Raw genomic sequence first — 19,179 nt, forward strand, 5'->3', positions numbered from 1 at the left:
GTCTCCTTAATCCCCTCTAGAACTGACTGAAACACAAGTGCCAAGAGGATCACTTGCTACTGTTGTGACAATCCACCTGCTACCCATCACACCACTTCCCTTCTGGAAAACCCTTCCATAATTAATAGGTCTGAATAGAAATGTATACAATATCACCTACACTTCCACTACAGACCATATCACACCCTTGTCTAGTAATTAACTAACCTAACTGCTAAATCGTGGTTAACCACCCGCCACTTTGCCCCTTTGGCTCCATAACAAATGACCTTTAATCCAAAGCAAATGAACTAAACATTGGCTCCCTAGAGAGCTGCGCTGCACACAAATGCTGGTGAACTCTGTGTTACCCCATGGCCAAGGCATAGAGGTCTGGCCTCTTCTCCTTCTCCTCCAAACAGATCTTGTGGACGCGGCACTCCAGAGCCTGGCCCAGGTTTAGCACCTTGGGGTAGCAGGGCAGAATCTTGGTCAGCACGATGAGAATGTTCCGGATGTGGGTGTACTCTCCTGTCTCCAAGCAATGGACAGACGCCTGGAGGGCAGAGAGAGATTCAGCGGTGTGTTATTACTGCCGGATAGACACATTCCACAGAGCTTTGAATAGGACGGTAATAGAACAAAAGTACTCTCGAGAAGTCGGATAGTTCAAGAAGTTCAATACAAATCCTTCTAGTGTTATGTACGTGCAATATTTGATACGCTTATACGACAGAATAAAATAATATAACAACACAACAATACATACACCGTGTACAACAAACAAACAAGCAGGATTGCCTTCCCCAGCTGTGTGGCTACGAGGGAACTCGACTTACCTTGGTCAGTTTGTAGTGCCATTTATGCACCACATGTCGGAAGTTTTCATAATCCAGCTGGTCTGCTTTGTTGCCACCGTCGAAGCCCGTGGCTCTGAAGATGGTCAGGAATCCTGGGTAATTGCCACACTCCTTGAAAACGGGGGGGGGAACAACAACAAGGTCAGACGATTCTACGCCGACATACTCTGCACCTCACTAGACCTTCTACGGGCTTCCATGCATCTGGGAGGGTTAACGGCTGAGGGGTTTTGAGGGCAGTGACAGACGAGACAAACGGGGCGGACCTTCTCGTAGACGGCGCGGTCGCTGTGCCAGCGGGTCACCGTCTCCAGCATGCAGCACAGGAAGCGTCCGTAGCGCCGGGACTCGTTCTCCGTGCAGCTGGCCACCGTGTAGATGATGTCAGAGAACACCTGCGGAGGTAAGGAGGACGTCACTCCAAGTTTCACTCGGTGACTTAAATTGACGCACACAACCACACTGCGAAAGACGGGAAGGAGGAGAGAGAAAGCAAGGGGGGGGCTTACCCGGTCATAGCAGAGAAGGGTGCAGAAGTTTGGGGTTTTCTGCTGGTGCACAAGCTCCACGAAGCGGGCGCAGTACACGGCGTCGATGGCAGAGAAGATACAGCGAGGGAACAGACAGAGCTGCAGGAACTTGGTGATGGTCTCGTTCTTGGTGGATTCTGGGTAAAGGGGACAGAGAGAGAGAGGTAAGGGATTGATAGGCTGGCATAATAACTGTGCATTACATTACATTTCCTCAAATTCTTTGTCTTTTTGAGTAAGACTCGGGGGTAATTCTTGATAAATGTTTCAGGTTTTAACACACTCCGCTATCATTAGCTTCAGGTGACTGACAAGCGATGTGATGAAATGAGAGGGGTGACGGCTCCCATTAGGCTACACAGGAGCCTTCCAATAAAGAGACACATTCATTGTTGTACTTGTCAGTCATGCTGGGTAATTAGGTAAAACCAAACAAACAATGCAAGGCTGGTTTGGAGGAGCCTCCTGGGATCTGGGCTGCCCCTGCAAGGCCCAGTAAAGAGGGAGTGTTCTAATGTGAAGTGAAGGCTGGGAGAGCGTCTGAGTAAGGCACTAAGCCCTCAGTTACTTCAGGGAGACTGTCCCTGCCGTCCCTAATTGTACGTTGCTTTGGATAAAAGTGTCTGCTAAATGGTTCAAAATGGAAAAAGAAATGGAAGGGTCTGCAGGGCTGAGTGGGGCGCTGTGAGGGGTGGAGGGGAGGTTCTTACTGGCCAGGAGCCAGTTGTCCTTCTCCAGTTTGAGGCGGTGCAGGACCCTCTGCACGTGCTCCAGCTGCTTCTTCTCCTCCTCCTGCAGTTTGTCCTGCAGGGCCGTGCAGCGCTCCTTCTCCTTCTTCTTCTTGTTCAGGGGCTGAGGCGGAGAGGACAAAACAGCCTGTTTAACTGCTGTCACTTCCACGCCGCGACAATGCTCAGCACAACTTAGAGCACAAGTGCAATCCAATTACAGCGCAATTACCATAACCCTCACAGTTAAAGTGATGATTGGCGCTCGCTCACAGCGGAGGGGCCTTTTAACGAGCTCTGGATGAGGGAGAGATTAGCGGCGTCGGGAGGGGGGGGGGGGTCAACTTACCGTTTCGGGGTTGTCCTCGATGGCCTTGACCTGGGCCTTGAGCTTGTTGACCTCGCGGTCGTAGGCGTGGTGGGGCACGGCCAGGTCGTACATGGTCAGCGACCAGAAGGTGGCGTAGAACTGGGGGCGGAGGTCGTCCCACACCCTGGGCGGATGAAGGGACACCACGGCCTCGTGCACCGACGCCATCACCAGGTCGCACGCCGCGATGTACTTGTGGACCTTCTGCTGCTGCCGGTTTCCCTTCTCCGCCTTCTTCAGCTCATCGTACTTAGACTACAGAGAGAGACACTCGGTTCAAACATGCACATGACATGCTGCCCATTCTCCCAGTATAAAACTGTAGCCTGGTTCCATTTAGCTAGAGTTCACAGTAGCCAGGTGACCCATCTGAGGAGCCTGCTCAGACAGACGCTGGGAGACCAGGTTCAGTCCGTCTTAGCTACGGCGCAAACATACATCACACCAAGAAAGTGGGTCCCTGTGATGAATGTGTGTCAAATGTGATTGGTGGGAAGGCATAAGGAGGCAGTGTGAAGCAGATGGAGCACACAGGCCATTTCCCGCTCAGGCTGGGGACAGTCAATATGATTACACAGCACATGGGAGGACGGGAGACCCACAGATAAACCGCAATCTTTTTTTTTGTATCTAGTGACGTAGTGCACAATTCATGGTAACAGAAAGAAAAAAACGTAACAGTGTGTAATTTGTATGTAGATCAGTTCCGCGGCTGTATCTGTTGACCCTGTGTATGCGCGCGTGTGTGTGTGCGTGTGTGTGTGTGCGTGTGTGTGTGTGTGGTCTACTCACCAGGATCTGATGGGCGTACATGGGGCGGGACAGGAAGAAGGCAGCATCATGGGGAGTGTGGAACTGGTTACAGAGGATGTCGATGGAGGGCACACGCTTTATGTAGTCCTCCGTGCTCAGGTTGGAGGCCAGGAAACCGCCAAACTGCACCAGCGTGTCGTGACACTGCGGCGAGGGGCGGGAGGAGAGTCAGACAGAGCGTTCTCCCCCACCGGAGAGCCATGGTTATTTCTTATTAATCCCACTGCTCCTCATTTGTTCAAAGACAGAACCTGGCTTTATTAAAACCATCCATCCAATGTGCCCTCATACTGTAAACAGGCCTCACTGAGAACTCCGACAGCGTACAGGCGACACAGGGGGATTTTAACGGACCTAATAAGTGTCAGTAGTACAATAATCAAGAAATTGAGTATGAGAAGCTTAATAGAAGCGCAGCAAATTGTCCTGGGCTATAGTTATAGGAGGGTAATCTCAACAACCACACTGATGACCTGACAGAAAAAATGAACTTTAAATAGGAAAGATGAGTGTAGAGAAGACTGAGGGGCAGGTACCTGGTCGTAGAGCTTGCCCACCAGTTTGAGGTGTTTCTCCCCCCCCTCGTGGAAGACCACCCCGTTGCGTTGCTGGGCCATCAGCAGACACAGGGGCAGGGCCAGCTCGTGGTCTAACAGTGCGTCCTTCAGACGCTGGGACGACTTCTTAGTGTTTCTGATCTGGCCAAAGTAGCCCCCCTGTTGGCAGAAACCCCCCGCCCACCGTTACTGACATGGTTGTGTGCTTTAGTATTCGACCCCTTCTGGTTATGAGGGGCGATAAGTCTCCTCTCTGGGCGTCTGGACAGTGTGCAGGCAGGTTACCTCAGCCTTGAGCTGCTCCCCTCCGGTCATGGCCTCCAGCTGCTCTGACGTCATCTCGTCAGTGATCTCAATGCCAGCCATCTTCTGCACCACCTCCTTCATGATCAGCAGGTCAAAACTAAAGTACATACACACGCACGCACACGCACACACACGCACACGCGCACACACACACACACACACACACACACACACACACACACACACGCGCGCACGCACGCGCACGCACACACACGCGCACACACACGAAACACATTGTTTGCATATTGGAACAAGCAAACAAACAGGCAAGCAAAAAGAACAATAAGGGGACTAGCTGAGGACAGCTCACTTACAAACAAAATTCTGCAGCTCTACAGGCCAGGATGTGTGATAACACACAGTGTTTCATTGCACTATGGCCGGGCGCCACCTCTCTCTCCTTGCCCTGCATCCCTGGCAGAGCAGTTGATGTGAGCGAGTGGCCATGCAGCCCTGTGTGATTCACTACCTGCTGACTCCTGCCATTACAGAGAGACCAGTGCTGTGATAATTAGCCCCTTCCCTCTATGGGAGCCCAAACACCAACAAAGTCAGCAGCCTCCTCATCAACACCACATTACTCAGCAGCTCAGCTCAGAGACCTGCCGGGGAGGGGTGGGGGTGAGGGTGAGGGCGGCAGCAACAATACAGGCTAGGCCCTCTCCCCCTCTTAAGGCCTGGGTAAGGCTCACGGAGGAAAGACGCTGTAGTCGGTCACATTCATGACAAGTGGACAGAGGGGGGGGGGGCCCAATTACTGACGAGGCCCCCGCTAATGTCTCCTGTCGACTTCCTGACATTAGAACCCTGCAGGCAAATGAGATGCCTGTCTGGTCAGGAGGTTATTACCTCTTTCCTGCTTTCAGCTGATTGGTCACATACTGAAGAAGGCCGGCCAACTCGATTGGGTATTTCCTGAACACGGCTCCACACAGACTTGCCAAGCCTAAGGGGGCACACAGAGCAAAAGACCATCAGCAGAATTACATTTAACAACAACAACTAGCACCAGAGGCTTTGATAATGACGCCCGTTGGTGAGAGAGCAGGCAGGAGGGGGGGGGGGGGGGGGGGTCTTACTCTGCAGCCAGGAGGAGATGGTCGTGTCGTCATGTTTCATCTTCTCCTTCTCTGGGTTGGCCAGCGCTTCGATGATGCAATCTGTGGACACGGTGTCAAGGGGAACAACACTGCACGTCCGAACACACGTTCTCTCTCCATGCTGGCTAGAAGCATTCTAATGACACGCACTACAGAGTGTATTCATTGAACATCCGTGAAGGATACAGGCCATGATGTCATAGTTGAGTGAGGTGAGGTATTTGAGGGAGTCTACCACCGGACCGATCAGGTTGTCGTACCACTGGATCTGAGACAGGATCTGTTACACACACACACACACACACACACACACACACACACACACACACACACACACACACACACACTATAAGTCGCTAAACATGAACATGACACTGGAGAGGTGAATATAGAAGTAGAATTCAGCTGCATGTCGTCAGGAATGAATTACTTTGAGGTTCCTTGTTATTAGCAGTTCTAGAACATGTAGGTGCAGCTGTTCTAGAACATGTAGGCTGCACTGCCATTTTGAGAGGATGTCGCCGGGCTCTTCTTTTCCAATACCCGACTGAGTGGCCCTTATGTAAATTCTGGTGTTAGAATAAATGTTGGAGTGGCCCACTCCTCTGACCTTGATAGGATCACTGGAGACAGCGGGGGGCTGGTTCTGAGAAGGTTGGTGTAGGAAGTCTCAGGGGGACGCCTCCCCACTCAGTACAGAGGCCCTACAGCCAGGCTGCAAGCTGAGAGAGGCTTTCAGAGGAGTGTGAGGCACGGATCATTCCTGAGTCAGTCTCCTCTCCTCCTCCTCCTCCTCCCTACCGTCAGCCTGGCCCAGGCCCTTTCTCATTCTATTAATGTTTAGTCTCTCTCTCTCTCTCTCTCTCTCTCTCTCTCTGGAGATGAGAATGATTTTATTCTGCGAGTGGGGGTTGGGGGCTTAAGCCATGAAGAGTGTATCTTTAGAACCCCAGATTGGTCTCTGTTTTAAAAAGTATCTTGTGGCCCCATGGAGATATAGGGAGGCAGAGCCTTATCCACAGTCAGGTGACAGATCCAGTTAAGGAGCAACATTAACTATTCAAGAGGAGTCTAGAGATAGCGTTCAAAATAAGACTCATATTAGTGTCACTTTTATAGCACTCCTTTCGGCTCTACAATAGCCGACTATAACATAGTTCAGACAAAATCATGAAAATACATACATAATCAAATACATACATAATCATGAAAATACATACATAATCAAAGAGGATGGTGGGGTTGCTATGGCTCAGCTTCCCGATCTGTCTCCCAGACGGTTTCACATTCTCTTTGGTCAATCGCCTGAAAACAGGAAGAGGAGAGAAAAACAGAAGAGACAAATTAAACAAATGGCTGGGAGCAGCTTGAATCGTATACGTTTGAAAACACTGCCAATTCTGTGACTCCCCGATTCGAATGAAAGAGCTTAATTAGTAAAAGAATTGGCAGCTAATCACGATGAACATGCTCCCAGTCTCAATGGTGGCTTGCTTTATGCTGGTATTAATCTGAATTGCGTGTTGCCGAAGTGATTTTGATTTCTTTCCCTCCATCAAACAAACAATTACACAAATTGTATTTTACAGCAATTGGAAAATAAGAGTCGAATTTTCTTTCAGCAACAGCAAAGCACATCATGTCCTTTGTGGCCAGGAGGTAAAACCTTCAGCTCCCAGACATAGTGTGCTGAAAAGTGATGATGTCAGTGTCTGGAGAAAGGCCCTTTTTGAATGCAGAGTGGAGTAGGGACTGCTGTGAGCCTGTGAGCCTGCCTGCCTGCCTGCCTGCCTTGGGTTGGGTTACTACAGGGATAATGAGCGTGCTCAGCCTTCAGAAGCACAGCAGATCTCCATAGGAGGTTGTGGTTCAGTAGCATGTAGAGCCCCACCACGAGGGACTCATCTCCAACTGCAGTGCAGTCTACATCTACATACTGCAATACCGATTGTGCAATGGTTTGATCAGAACACGCACTGTGATTGGCTGATTGTTCAAAGCCGTGCTTTATTCCCTGGTAAACAGCTAGGACCCATTTGACCTTTTTACCATACATAATAATATCCCTGCACAAATACTTGACGAAAATGTGTTCATCACATTACTGCAACAATAGTGGTATTTCTGAGCGCCGGGCAGGAACTACCACAGTCCATCACAAAACAAATAGCCTTGTTTTGTAACCACCACTGGGTGCCTTATTGTTCTTGCATGTGCTGCCTTCTAAGGCACAGCAGTGACCTGTGACATGTCACAGAACAGTATTCAGATCAAGAGGTACAGGTAACCAAGCAACAATGCATTTTATTAACAAACAGTTGGCTAAACACACACTAGCAAAACACCCTACAGCGAAACTAAAAGGCAAGGATGACCGGACAGACAACAAGATGGAATGAATACTCACAACCACAAACAATCAAAATCATTCAGTGGCAACTTAAGTAAATGTACACAGATTAATAATGTATACGTGCCATATCTTGGATGCATATCTGACCAGACAGGCCAGTTCAGGATATCTCTTACCACTTAGACAAGACATAGGACAAACCTTCTCAAATCTACTGTAGTTTACAGAGCCATTACAGGCTGCAACTCTTTACCTAAGCACGTTATTAAAACTAATTATAGAAAACAATAAAAGAGCACTTAATACAATGAACTCTACGAACAAACAGTAGATGATTCATCTTGTTTGTTGATTGTTGCATTTATTTATTTATTTGATTATGGAAGCAATGTGATGTCTGTATGTATATAATATTTATTATTGTCTGTATGTATATAATGTTGATAATTGTTCAAATGTGATTTTTGTGTCGGAGCCCAGGAAGACTAGCTGATGTCATGGCATTAACTAATGGGGATCCTAATAAACAAAACAAAAACATTTCGGAGCAAATGAAACAGATATTTAAAGTAACTGTCTTTGATCACCAATGACATTGTTGAAAGTGAAAGTAAAACAACTATTGTAAGGAGCACAGACAGTGGTGTGAGTACTTGAGTGTTACCCTGCAAAAGGCCTCCCACAACAATCGCAAACGCTTTTCCATCAAGGCATTCAATCGCAAACTTGTACACAAAGTTTGTGATGGCTAGTGGCAGAAAGCGGGGAACAAAGAGTGGTGTGGACTGGGTCGTGTCAAAACAACAAGGCTGGACACTCTGTAGTGAAGTAGTAAATAATAATAAAAACAACATTTAAAAAAAGTAACCTTCTTCTAGCATTGTGACTGCCAATGGCTCCTGGTGCTAACATAGATCTTTTTTTCTTATAATGACTGATATTTTGATGATTCACTTACTTTAGATTCACTTACTTCGCTTTAAATAAAGGCGTCTGCTGAATGTCAAATATATAATATTTATGTTCATATTAGGGGTGTAACGGTACACGTATTCGTAAAATTCGTTAAAAAGTATTTTGGTTCGGCTTGCATGTGTACCGAACGAATGCAACGTTCTTTTACCCACTGCACTTTTTGGGGGTCTTTTTCCCCCCAGACAAAGCAATAACAAACGCCATAAATATTTTTATAGCAGCGTAACATACTCCGTTGTTGAGAACACAGGATTTAAACATGATGTTGAAAGTAATCGAGCCTTGTTACGTAGTTCCCTCGTCCGCATTTCAGCCAGCAAATCATACCAGCCCTTTATAAACAAGCACAAACTACAGTTGTCCACCACTTATCAAAAGGCATCTGCTACTACTCTCACAACCTATGGGTGGACAGACATCTATCTAGTATGTTTTGTGAATTTCTTCCCTGCTGTACCAAAAACCGAACTGTGACTTAAAAAAACGCGGTACGTACAGAACCAACATTTTTGTGTACCGTGACACCCCTAGTAAATATGTACTTGAGTGCATATGGATCTTTGCAAATCCCCCTCCGGCAGAGGGAATGTTACTTGTTTATTTCCACTACATGTCTCCCACTATTCCGCTGCACCAGCGCTGCAGGATCTGAGCCTTCCATCGACACTCTATCCATTAGTCTCCCTCCTACTCTCCTCTCTCACCTACCCTTCCCACATACACCCATAGGAGGAGGGGGGGGGACCACTTTCTCTACCCTTCCTACATACACACATAGGAGGGGGGCAACCACTTTCTCCTCTCCAACACAGTAAACTGTCCCTTCCCCCACCAGACACACTGTTGTCGTTCCACTCCCCCACCCACCACCACACAAACACCCTCAGGGTAATTCCTTTTGTCAAGGCGCTCACACACGCAAGCACAAGCAATCACTGGAAACACCTTCACAGGAGCGCAGGCGTTTACAAAACATGTGGGGGAGAAAAAACACACCCTGGCCGTCTTTCTGCCTGGATCCAGAATATTGATGACTCCAGGGAGAGGCTGCCTGCTCCATACCCAGCTGCCAGCTCCATCTAAATAAATGGGAGGGATGACCTTTTTTCTTTTTCTTTAAGTGGGGGTTGGGGGTAGAGTAGGAAAGAAACCATGGCTTCCCTGAGTGCCTGCTCTGTCATACATTATCATGCAGCCCTGGGGTGCTGTGTGTGTGTGTGCGCGCGTGTGTGTGTGTGTGTGTGTGTGTGCGCGTGTGTGTGTGTGCGTGTGTGTGCGTGTGTGTGGTGGAGGAAATGGGAATACCCCCAATGTCCTCTGGTACAGTGAGCAGGGTAACATGTGGCCACAGGCACAAACATGATATCACTGAGTATCATACCTTCATATTGTAAAAACCAATAACTGAAGTGCAACAGTGCCTTATACCCATTATGGTACCTGCAGGCCATGAAACTATCCTGATGTTCCAATGGAATAGCTCCAACTACTGGAATATACTCCAACTTGATGTGGCAAGTGCCAAATTCAATACATATAATATAGCAACAAGCGAGTGCTAAATATGTACCTTTAGAATAAATAAACTCGCAAATTGAGATTTGTGGGAAAACCACAACGTAACAGCGCAATAAAGGCATTATTATTATTCCGTTCTTAAATTAGGCAGTAAGAAATGTACATTATAAACAGTGTAGACCATATATAATAATGGCTGATTCCTAGGGATGTAACGAGCATCAAGACATTTAATTATCGATACAAATATGTGACGATTCAAATAGATGAGATGAAAAATGTATTTGCGATACTCTTTTTAACCGATAGCATTTAACACGCATTGTTCTCATTACAGTAATTCCTAAACTATATGAGCCAAATAAAACAGGGCAATTGTAAATTGTAAAAAAAACTGTAATATAGTTGATATTTCAAATTGAACATGCTAAATATGTTGTTTATGTGCACTTCACTAAAAACCTGTAAAATCCAATTCCACTTTTGTACTTTTCTTGCCTTAAAACTGTTATTACACACTCCTAACATACGGTAATGTTAAATAACTGCCATATATTGAAAGCTGAAGTAATCCTGGAAAAAGGGGCAAAAGCACTTAGATATCAAGAAATGGGGGGCAGAACAGCACCCCCATCAACAGAACATTCATACCGTCCTCATGTGAGCAGAGTGTACCTGGCCCTATGAAGTGACCCCATAGAGCCCAGTGTTTCAGAAATAAAATGAGCCTGGGGACATTTCCAAAGCAGGCACCCACACCAGCCCACGTCTGCTATTATGTGTGTGTGTGTGTGTGTGTGTGTGTGTGTGTGTGTGTGTGTGTGTGTGTGTGTGTACGTATGTGTTTTTATGGCAGTGTGAACATTTCCAGAGAGCTGAATTAAATTAAATATTACTGACCCAGTTAATGGCACATTTTCTACACAACCCGTTAGTAGATGTGAGCACTTGTATCAAATAAAGCTAAGAGTGGTAGAACAGTCAGCGAGCTGAGCCAACCCAAACATTACCATGGAAACCAGGGCTGCGTGTACACTCATCTCAGTATCCACTTCAAACATGTACACGCACGCGTACACATGCACACGTTTCCAATAGCAACCACTGAGGTCAGTCAGCACTGAATTCAGTGGACAAAATACAAGAATAGAGTTCATCTCTAGAAGATATGCGTGTGTGTGCACAACACTTCCTTTGGCTTTCACCACTCTTAACACGACAAGTCAAATTCTTAAAAGACGCCGCATGTTACTTATGTGGTACTTGGTACTTATACAGTCATTTGATTAGACCCCTGTTTATAGACTTGACAGTCCAGATCCAGAGTGGTGGGTGTAGAAAACCGGACTTAGAAGTAGCACATGTTGGGTAATACATCATTCCCAATTGTAGTGTGGTAGGCGTAGCTGCGTGACTTACTTCATGATGTATTTGGCTCTGTCCACAGTCTGAGCTTTGACCTTGACCAGCAGTGGGTGGCTGGTGTACGTTTCGTTCTTCCACTGCCCATATAACCGGTACCTGGGGGAGCAGGTAGAACACAGGCGGATGGGTTAGCAGAGCGATCCTAAAATAGCAAACACCACAGGACAAGGCTGAGAATAGGGCATGTATTAAACACCAACAACAGAAGTGGGTCCACACATACTCCTGACTCAGGCCTCGGCCACACGTACACAGGTAAATTTGAAGATTTTTCGCAAAAAGAAAAAGAAATTCCCGTCCACACAAGCACTGTGACACTGAGAGTGTCGTGAGATCGGCCCAGAAGATCACCGGCGCCCCCCTCCCCTCTCTGGAAGAGCTGTACAACACACGCTGCCTCAGGAAGGCCTCCAAGATCTCCAGAGACCCATCCCACCCTGGGAACGAACACTTTGCTCGGCTGCATTCGGACAGGCGGTTCAGGACCATGTTCGCAAGGACAAATAGACTGAAGCTCAGCTTCTACCCCGGGGCCATTCAGGCCCTGAACACAGCAAAGACCTAGGTTCTAGGCCCTGCACAATCTAGACAATTTGATGGCAGCTACTAGATTGTAATCAAGTGCAATACTGAAACACAACTGTGTGAACATTTCAAACCTGCAAACTGCGACACTTTAAATGAATGTGCAATAACACTGTGCAATATGACAACCCTCGGGTACATAAGGTTCAGAGATAGGAAATGTTAGAATAGGTATAGCATAGCATAGAGTACAGCACAGTGTTTTATTTGTATAGTATAGTAGTGGATAGTGTACATAGCCTTTATTTATGTAAACCAGCTCTTTTCCCTTCTTGTTTTTACTTTTTTTTTCCTAGCACCAGGGGAGCCCCCCCCTCCCAAATTTCGTTGTATGGTACCTGTACTATATCAATGACAATAAAGACCATTCATTCATTCATTCATTCACTGTGATAGAAAATATCCATATATTGATGGGCTTCTTCTTGAACAGCGAATACAACAACAACAACAACAACACAGCATCGAAAGGAATGTCGCCTCTGGATGATGTAAACAAAGGAGATAACCGCCCACACACTGATGTCACAAGCCATTAACTCTTTTTTCACCGGTCTACACGTCAAGACTGAAAACAGAGTTTCTGAATATCTTCCAAAAGAGTCGTTTTGTGTACACCTCTGGAAAAACTTTAAGAGACCCCTCCAAATATTTCTTAAATCAGCATCTCTACGTGTATGGCAGGCAGCCATTCCATTCCAATGTCTGTTGAATTCCAACACAGGCACACCTCATTCTACTTAGTGAGGTACTGAAGGACACAGTGAGCGTCAGGTCGCTTCCATCCTTAAAATGTCAAAGAGGTTCATAAGAACAAGCAGCAGACATTGGGAACATCAAAGCTACAGACCGGCAGAGGGCAAAAACGACTCTCCACTGACCGGGATGACCGCCAACTCATTCAAATGTCACTCAACAACCGTAGGATGACCACAACTGACCTACAAAAAGAATGGCAAATGGCAGCTGGGGTGAAGTGCACGGCAAGGACGGCTCCAAACAGGCTCCTAGGGGCAGGGCTGAAGTGGTGCGCAAAACTAGAAAAAAGCCCCTTCATCAATGAAGGGAAGAGCCAGGCTGAGGTTTGCAAAAGACCGTAAGGATTGGACCGTAGAAGACTGGAGCAACGCCTGGTCATCTAATGGTTAGACAGAGACCTGGAGAGGCCTACAAGCCACAGTGTGTCTCACCCACTGTAAAATTCGGTGAAGGATCGGTGATGATTTGGGGAAGCTTCAGCAAGGCTGAAATCGGACAGATTTGTCTTTGTGAAGGACGCATGACTCCACGCATGAGGTTGTCCTGGAAGAAAACTACCTTCTGCTCTGACAAGGTTCCCCAACTCTGAGGATTGTTTTTTCCAACAGGACAATGCTCCATGCCACATAACCAGATCAATCAAGGTGTGGATGAAGGACCACCAGAGCAAGACCCTGTTATGGCCAGTCCAATCTCCAGACCTGAACCCAATTGAAAACCTCTGGAATGTGATCAGGAGGAAGATGGATGGTCACTGGCCATCAAACAAGCCGAGCTGCTTGAATTTTTGCACCAGGAGGCATAAAGTCACCCAACAGCAATGTGAACGACTGGAGGAGAGCATGCCAAGACGCATGAAAGCTGTGATTGAAAAACAGGGTTATTCCACCAAATATTGATTTCTGAACTCTTCCTAAGTTAAAACATTAGTATTGTGTTGTTTAAAAATGTTTATGAACTTGTTTTCTTCGCATTATTCAAGGTCTGAAAACACTGCATCTTTTTTTGTTATTTTGACCAGACATTTTCTTCAAATAAGTGCTCTAAATGACAATATTTTTATTTGGAATTTTGTAGAAATGTTGGCAGTAGTTTGTAGAATAGAACAGAAATGTTCATTTTACTCAAACACATACCTATAAATAGTAAAACCAGAGAAAGCGAATTTTGCAGTGGTCTCTTAATTTTTTCCAGAGCTGCATATACACCGATGAGCCAAATCATTACAATACATAATTTAGCAATGCCTATCTAGGCAGGTGGTCATAATGTTTTGGCTGATCGGTGTGTGTGTGTCTGTGTGTAAAGCTCACCTGTGCTGGTAGGGAAAAAGTTTGAAGAGCCCCCAGAGTTCCTCAGACATGCAGGCGTTACACTCCATCAGAGACAGGGAGGGGAGCAGCACCTGGTCAGCAATACTGAGGAAACAGCTCAGCAGAGTGTCCTAGGGAAGACACAGAATAAACTCACAATGTACACACATCATCAGGCAACAGAATGATTATACACAAAAGAATACCTGATTCTATTAAGAGATGTCACATTGTTTACAACTTACCATTTTGTCCTTGACTTCATTCCTACCGTCACTTTGGTACTGGAGGGGAAAAAATAGGGCAAAAGATCAGTAAGTAATATAAAGCTCCACTGTGAACAGTAGAATGTGTAGATTTCAGGTAGACGGGTGGTGGAGTGGTACCTCTTTCATGAAGCCCTTGCCCAGACGCACCACCTTGGCGAAGAGGATGGGGTCGTGGGAGAGATGGGGGCCCAGGTAACAGAGCATGCTGAACACGTCCTTGCGCAGGTCCTCAAAGCTCTCCGCGGGCCGAGGGGCCCTCTTGTTCCTCAGGGGCCTCATCACACAGCCCTTGGCCCCTTTGGGGACCCCGGCTCTGCAAGGAGAAAACACACAGGTGAGACAGGGCAGGGGGAAACCTCTAGAACCCCAGTGTGTGCATGAGAAAGAGTTTCTGTTATGCATGCTGGTGGTGTTGTATTGTCATGTGCGTGACTTCATGAAAGCGCTGGCAGCGGAGCAGTTGTAGTGTAGCAGAGCTGTGTGCACTCTCTGGCATGCCGTGCTCCGCTGTATTACGTGCGTGTGTGCACTCTTTGTTCCACCAGTGTGTGAAGAGCACTAAGTGAATCTGGGGATGTGGGCACCTGCGGTACAGCGGCTCCACAGTCAGGTGCAGCAGCTGGCACAGGGCCAAGGCGATGGCCTTGTGAGAGGTGGCGTAGAAGGCGGGCATCTGGTCCATAATGCTTTGGGCATGGTGCCAGTCTCCGATCCTCAGCAGTGCTTCCAACAGACCCAGTTTCTGGTTATCAGGAGGCTGAGGGGAGAGGGGGACAGCAGCATGCTGAGTATGTGTGTGTGTGTGTGTGTGTGTGTGTATGTTTGAGCAGAAGCTTCAATAAGACGAGGCCGTTAGAGCATTGGTTCGTCTGAGAGCAGCCGACTACCAGTAAGCTAAGGGATCTCACACTGTAAAAAGGCATCATTAAAAGAGGTTACAGAGGATTTTGCAACGGAAGAAATCCTGAGAGGTAGTGTTCCACGGCAGAGGAAGGGAACAGAGGACTGTAGAAAAGCCTCCTCCTATCCAACACTGCACTTCACTGGTCTGTGACACGACCAACTGTGACACGGCATAGTAACAAGGTTGTGCTGCCAGAGTGAGGCTGTGGCAGCGGGGTGGGTGAGCTCGGGACAGACATTCTAGTACTTTCTATGTTAAAATCACTTGTTTTTATGGAGAACTATTCTATGCATTGGGCATTTTTCCAACAAAGTGGAAAGGGTCTGAAGGACAGCAACATTTGTAAAATAATTAAATTCTCTCTATATATATATATATCAAATATATTAATCATATTATCAATTTACCAAAAGCATGATGCAGGCATCCACATCAGTAAGATGTGATCTGACAATCTGGAGCTTGGGTTGCGGGTTGGAGTTATTTTAAAAACATGGCCCACAAAAGCCTTCAGTGTTGCGATTTGTTAACCTTAGCAGAGGGTTTGAGAAGGGAGCTGTGTGGAGAGTATTTGCACGTTTAACACGTCTCTGGCGTGCTGCAGCTCTCGTAGACCCTCTCTGCCCCATCAATCACTGTCAGTCCTGTGGTCCTCAGCACCGGCCTCAGCCACTGACTGACACTTCATTAGCAGTCAGAACAATCAAATCTTTTTCCATTTCCTCAAATTCAGTAATTTATGGATACTTAAAGCTCATTTCTGGAAGTAAATCTGTCTTATGAGACAGATCTCCGAGTGTAGTATAAATGCATGTCACAGGAGCATCTACTTTACCTTGTCATTCTTCTCCTCCTCTTTCTCCCTCTCCTTATCCTTATCCTCGCTCTTCTCTGAGGGCACCACCACCATGGTGAGCTTGCGGGCGATCTGCTTAGCCTCAGTGATCTCTCGCTTGTGCTCCTCTATGATGGTGGCATCCAGTGGCATCAGCTGGGAGGTCAGGGACAGAGGACAAAACACAGCCAAGGACAGCCCCAGTCAGAAACCAGCACACACACTTTCTCCTATTGGTCCACACCTGCTTCACAATCAGAAATACACTGAGGACAACCGTTTTAATCAATGGTATTGAAGAGACAATGTGCCAGTTTATACTATATAGTTTCTGCTGGCTCATTTCTGTGTTCATGTTTATGTTTCACATTTCAAAACTGAACAAGGGCTGCACTTTCAACCAAAAAAGTCATTCGCTAGTTTTAAGGTCATGTAGCTAAGAAATTCACTAGATAAAAACTATAAAAAGATCCACAGATTCATTATGAAGTCGTCTGCATTGAGTGGGGATGTATTGTCATCGCAATTCCCTCTTGCTGTCGAAAGACGACAAATTCTTGCATATGGTGCCTTTAACTCAATGACACAGAGCACTGGTTGCAAACTATAAAACAGCATTTCAGGTGAGAGTGTGAGGAGTTGAGAGATCCTTACGTGCACATAGATGTCTTCCAGCTCTATCAGGTTGTGGTGGAGTAGGGCAGCGGCGATGTGGTAGAGTGACGTGGGGGTCTCCCCATTGGGCTCCTGGGGGAGGAGGAGGAGGAGTCAGAGAATACTCAATACAAATATAAACTAATATAAAGACTATTGCATCAGTCGCTTCTCTTGTGGTCCTAAACTAGGCAGCCTGTGTGTAGATATCAATGCTGCTGCTGTTATTATTATTACTATTCACATCAGGTTTGACTGCACCATTTTTTCTTATTCCTGCAGTCGAGATAAGCTTGAGAAAATCAAGAACCGGGGTGAGACCTATGTTCTCCTTAATAAGACTTTGAGTTCTTTTGATTTAAATTGTTTATGGATTACTCTGCCCCTTGGACAGGTTTTCTCCTCACAAACCCCTGGGCAGCTGTTCTCACCTGGTAGAATTTGAACTTGAAGCCCAAGATGTGGCAGAGGGTGAGGGGCTCACACATGTAAGACTTAATGAGGGGCAGGAAGAACTCATCTTGGTCAGAGCGGCACTCGTACACCTCCAGGATGATGTCCAGGACACGATTGGGATCCAGGTTGAAGCATCCTGGGGGTTGGGAGGTGTAAATCAATCAGACATGGGACATACAGACAACTCAGGGATAAATACATAACCCATTTCTGGTAAGTGTGGCTAGTGCCGTCTTAAAGACCAACTGGCATAACAGTTCCAGGCCATATTTCATTTTCAACTGCGAACAACTTCAGCCAAAATTAATCAAATAAATAAATGAAAACAAATCTCTAACACTTTCGGCGATGACTCTAGACATTATTATTATGTTTCACAGAAAATGCAAGCCATACAAAAGTACAATAAATGCTAGCTGTGTCTTTTGCATGATGGCTGTGGAAAGCATGTTGAAAAAAGCAGAAGCTGCATACCGATCAGGGACTTGATGCTCTCCAGGACAAGGTGGCTGGTGATGTTGCCTGAGAGGTCTTGGCCCAGCTCAGTGATCAGCTTGGCATAGCCCTCATTCTCTTCCCTCAGCAAGTTAAACTTCTGCTGCTTGTAACTGCAAAGGGACAGGGTGGAGAGCCGTATTAGGAGAGGCCACATTCAGCAACATCTGGCCTTCCCCACTGTTCTTAATGAGTTAGTCAGCCCATTGCATACACCACTCTGACACTGAATATTACAGACAAACAATGACCGATGCCTCACTCCAAATAAGCCACTGCTGCATTGTTGGATCAGCTTTAGCCTGTAAATATCAATGTTTTTCTTGACATGGCTGGTTAAATAAAGATTTATATAAAAGCATAACTGGGCTGATAAGGCAGCAAGATGCACACAGATATCTCATTATAGCATATCCCACATTCTCCCCTGTTGTGTCTAGACCTATCCTTCACTCGCTGTCACCCTCCCCAAGCTCCACTTACAATAGTTTGGTCTTGATTTTGACGATCTTCTGGTTGAACTGATGGGCTTGCTTTATAAGCCCCAGGGACTCAAGGGTCTCGGGGTCCAGTCTCTCTTTCAGAATGGCATCTGGTACAAAGAACTGAACAACGGGAGGAAGAAACAAACAAAGAGCTTACTGAAGACTGGTACAATACTATTATGATGTATGATGATAAAGAATAGTAGATAAATGTAGCACTTTGCCAAATGTATAAGAGTCAAATGTATACTTATTTACCCTACTTTACCAAATCCAAGACTGTATATTTGTTTGTTGTTAAAAAATGGAACTCTTGAACTGTGCATGTACACTTCACAGTACATTTCAGGCTCTACTGTAGGGACTAACAAAGGCTCAGTTTTGTTTGGGCAATACTGCCACCTGGTGAAACTTTCACATAATTCCATAAGACACCATCTTTGCTATGAAACATTAAATTCTCTTACCAGACATGCTCCCACCAACTGAGTGTAATGGTCACGTTTATTTTTTTCCTCCAACGCACCTGTCTCTATATCTATAGGAAAAGAGTTGACATAATTTTACTTCATTTTATGGCATGGATATGTACAAATGCAAAGAATTGTTACGTGCTCTTAATAAAGTCCAAATAGAAGTCATACCTAATATACTGAAAACATCTGCTAAAATCGATGGCATGTCATCCCGTAGTTCCTGGAAATCAAACAAGAAATCCCATGCATTAAAAACAGAGCATGTTCAAGTTGTCAATTCACAGAAGAGAAGATGATGCTATTGATATTGATATGATTACTTGCAAGTTCCTATTGGTAATGTGTGTGGCCCTATTGGTAAAGCTCATCAGCATGATCAACCTATACCCCATGAAAGGACATGGGGAAGACGGATTCACTGAGCCGTTATCACG

At 46.1% G+C, this 19,179-nt stretch overlaps 1 protein-coding gene across 1 annotated transcript in view; it reads right to left on the reverse strand.

The window, feature by feature from the left end:
- thoc2 (THO complex 2) overlaps positions 1-19,179 on the reverse strand; it is a 31,067-nt gene that overhangs the window by 9,522 nt on the left and 2,366 nt on the right. Inside the window, exons 4-28 of the mRNA XM_080528677.1 lie at positions 18,914-18,965; positions 18,737-18,807; positions 18,268-18,389; positions 17,764-17,897; positions 17,265-17,425; positions 16,834-16,926; positions 16,180-16,335; positions 15,025-15,197; positions 14,558-14,753; positions 14,417-14,455; positions 14,172-14,302; positions 11,509-11,610; positions 6,464-6,548; positions 5,430-5,523; positions 5,223-5,303; positions 4,993-5,089; positions 4,123-4,240; positions 3,817-3,996; positions 3,260-3,424; positions 2,447-2,722; positions 2,080-2,221; positions 1,349-1,506; positions 1,106-1,234; positions 819-950; positions 351-535 (exon numbers count right to left, since the gene is read on the reverse strand). Coding sequence (XP_080384803.1) covers positions 351-535; positions 819-950; positions 1,106-1,234; positions 1,349-1,506; positions 2,080-2,221; positions 2,447-2,722; positions 3,260-3,424; positions 3,817-3,996; positions 4,123-4,240; positions 4,993-5,089; positions 5,223-5,303; positions 5,430-5,523; positions 6,464-6,548; positions 11,509-11,610; positions 14,172-14,302; positions 14,417-14,455; positions 14,558-14,753; positions 15,025-15,197; positions 16,180-16,335; positions 16,834-16,926; positions 17,265-17,425; positions 17,764-17,897; positions 18,268-18,389; positions 18,737-18,807; positions 18,914-18,965 — 3,272 coding nt within the window. The remainder of the gene's footprint in view (positions 1-350; positions 536-818; positions 951-1,105; positions 1,235-1,348; positions 1,507-2,079; positions 2,222-2,446; positions 2,723-3,259; positions 3,425-3,816; positions 3,997-4,122; positions 4,241-4,992; positions 5,090-5,222; positions 5,304-5,429; positions 5,524-6,463; positions 6,549-11,508; positions 11,611-14,171; positions 14,303-14,416; positions 14,456-14,557; positions 14,754-15,024; positions 15,198-16,179; positions 16,336-16,833; positions 16,927-17,264; positions 17,426-17,763; positions 17,898-18,267; positions 18,390-18,736; positions 18,808-18,913; positions 18,966-19,179) is intronic.

The sequence above is a fragment of the Nansenia antarctica genome (genome assembly GCF_963989245.1).
Source record: "Nansenia antarctica genome assembly, chromosome: 4".
Lineage (NCBI taxonomy): Eukaryota > Metazoa > Chordata > Actinopteri > Argentiniformes > Microstomatidae > Nansenia > Nansenia antarctica.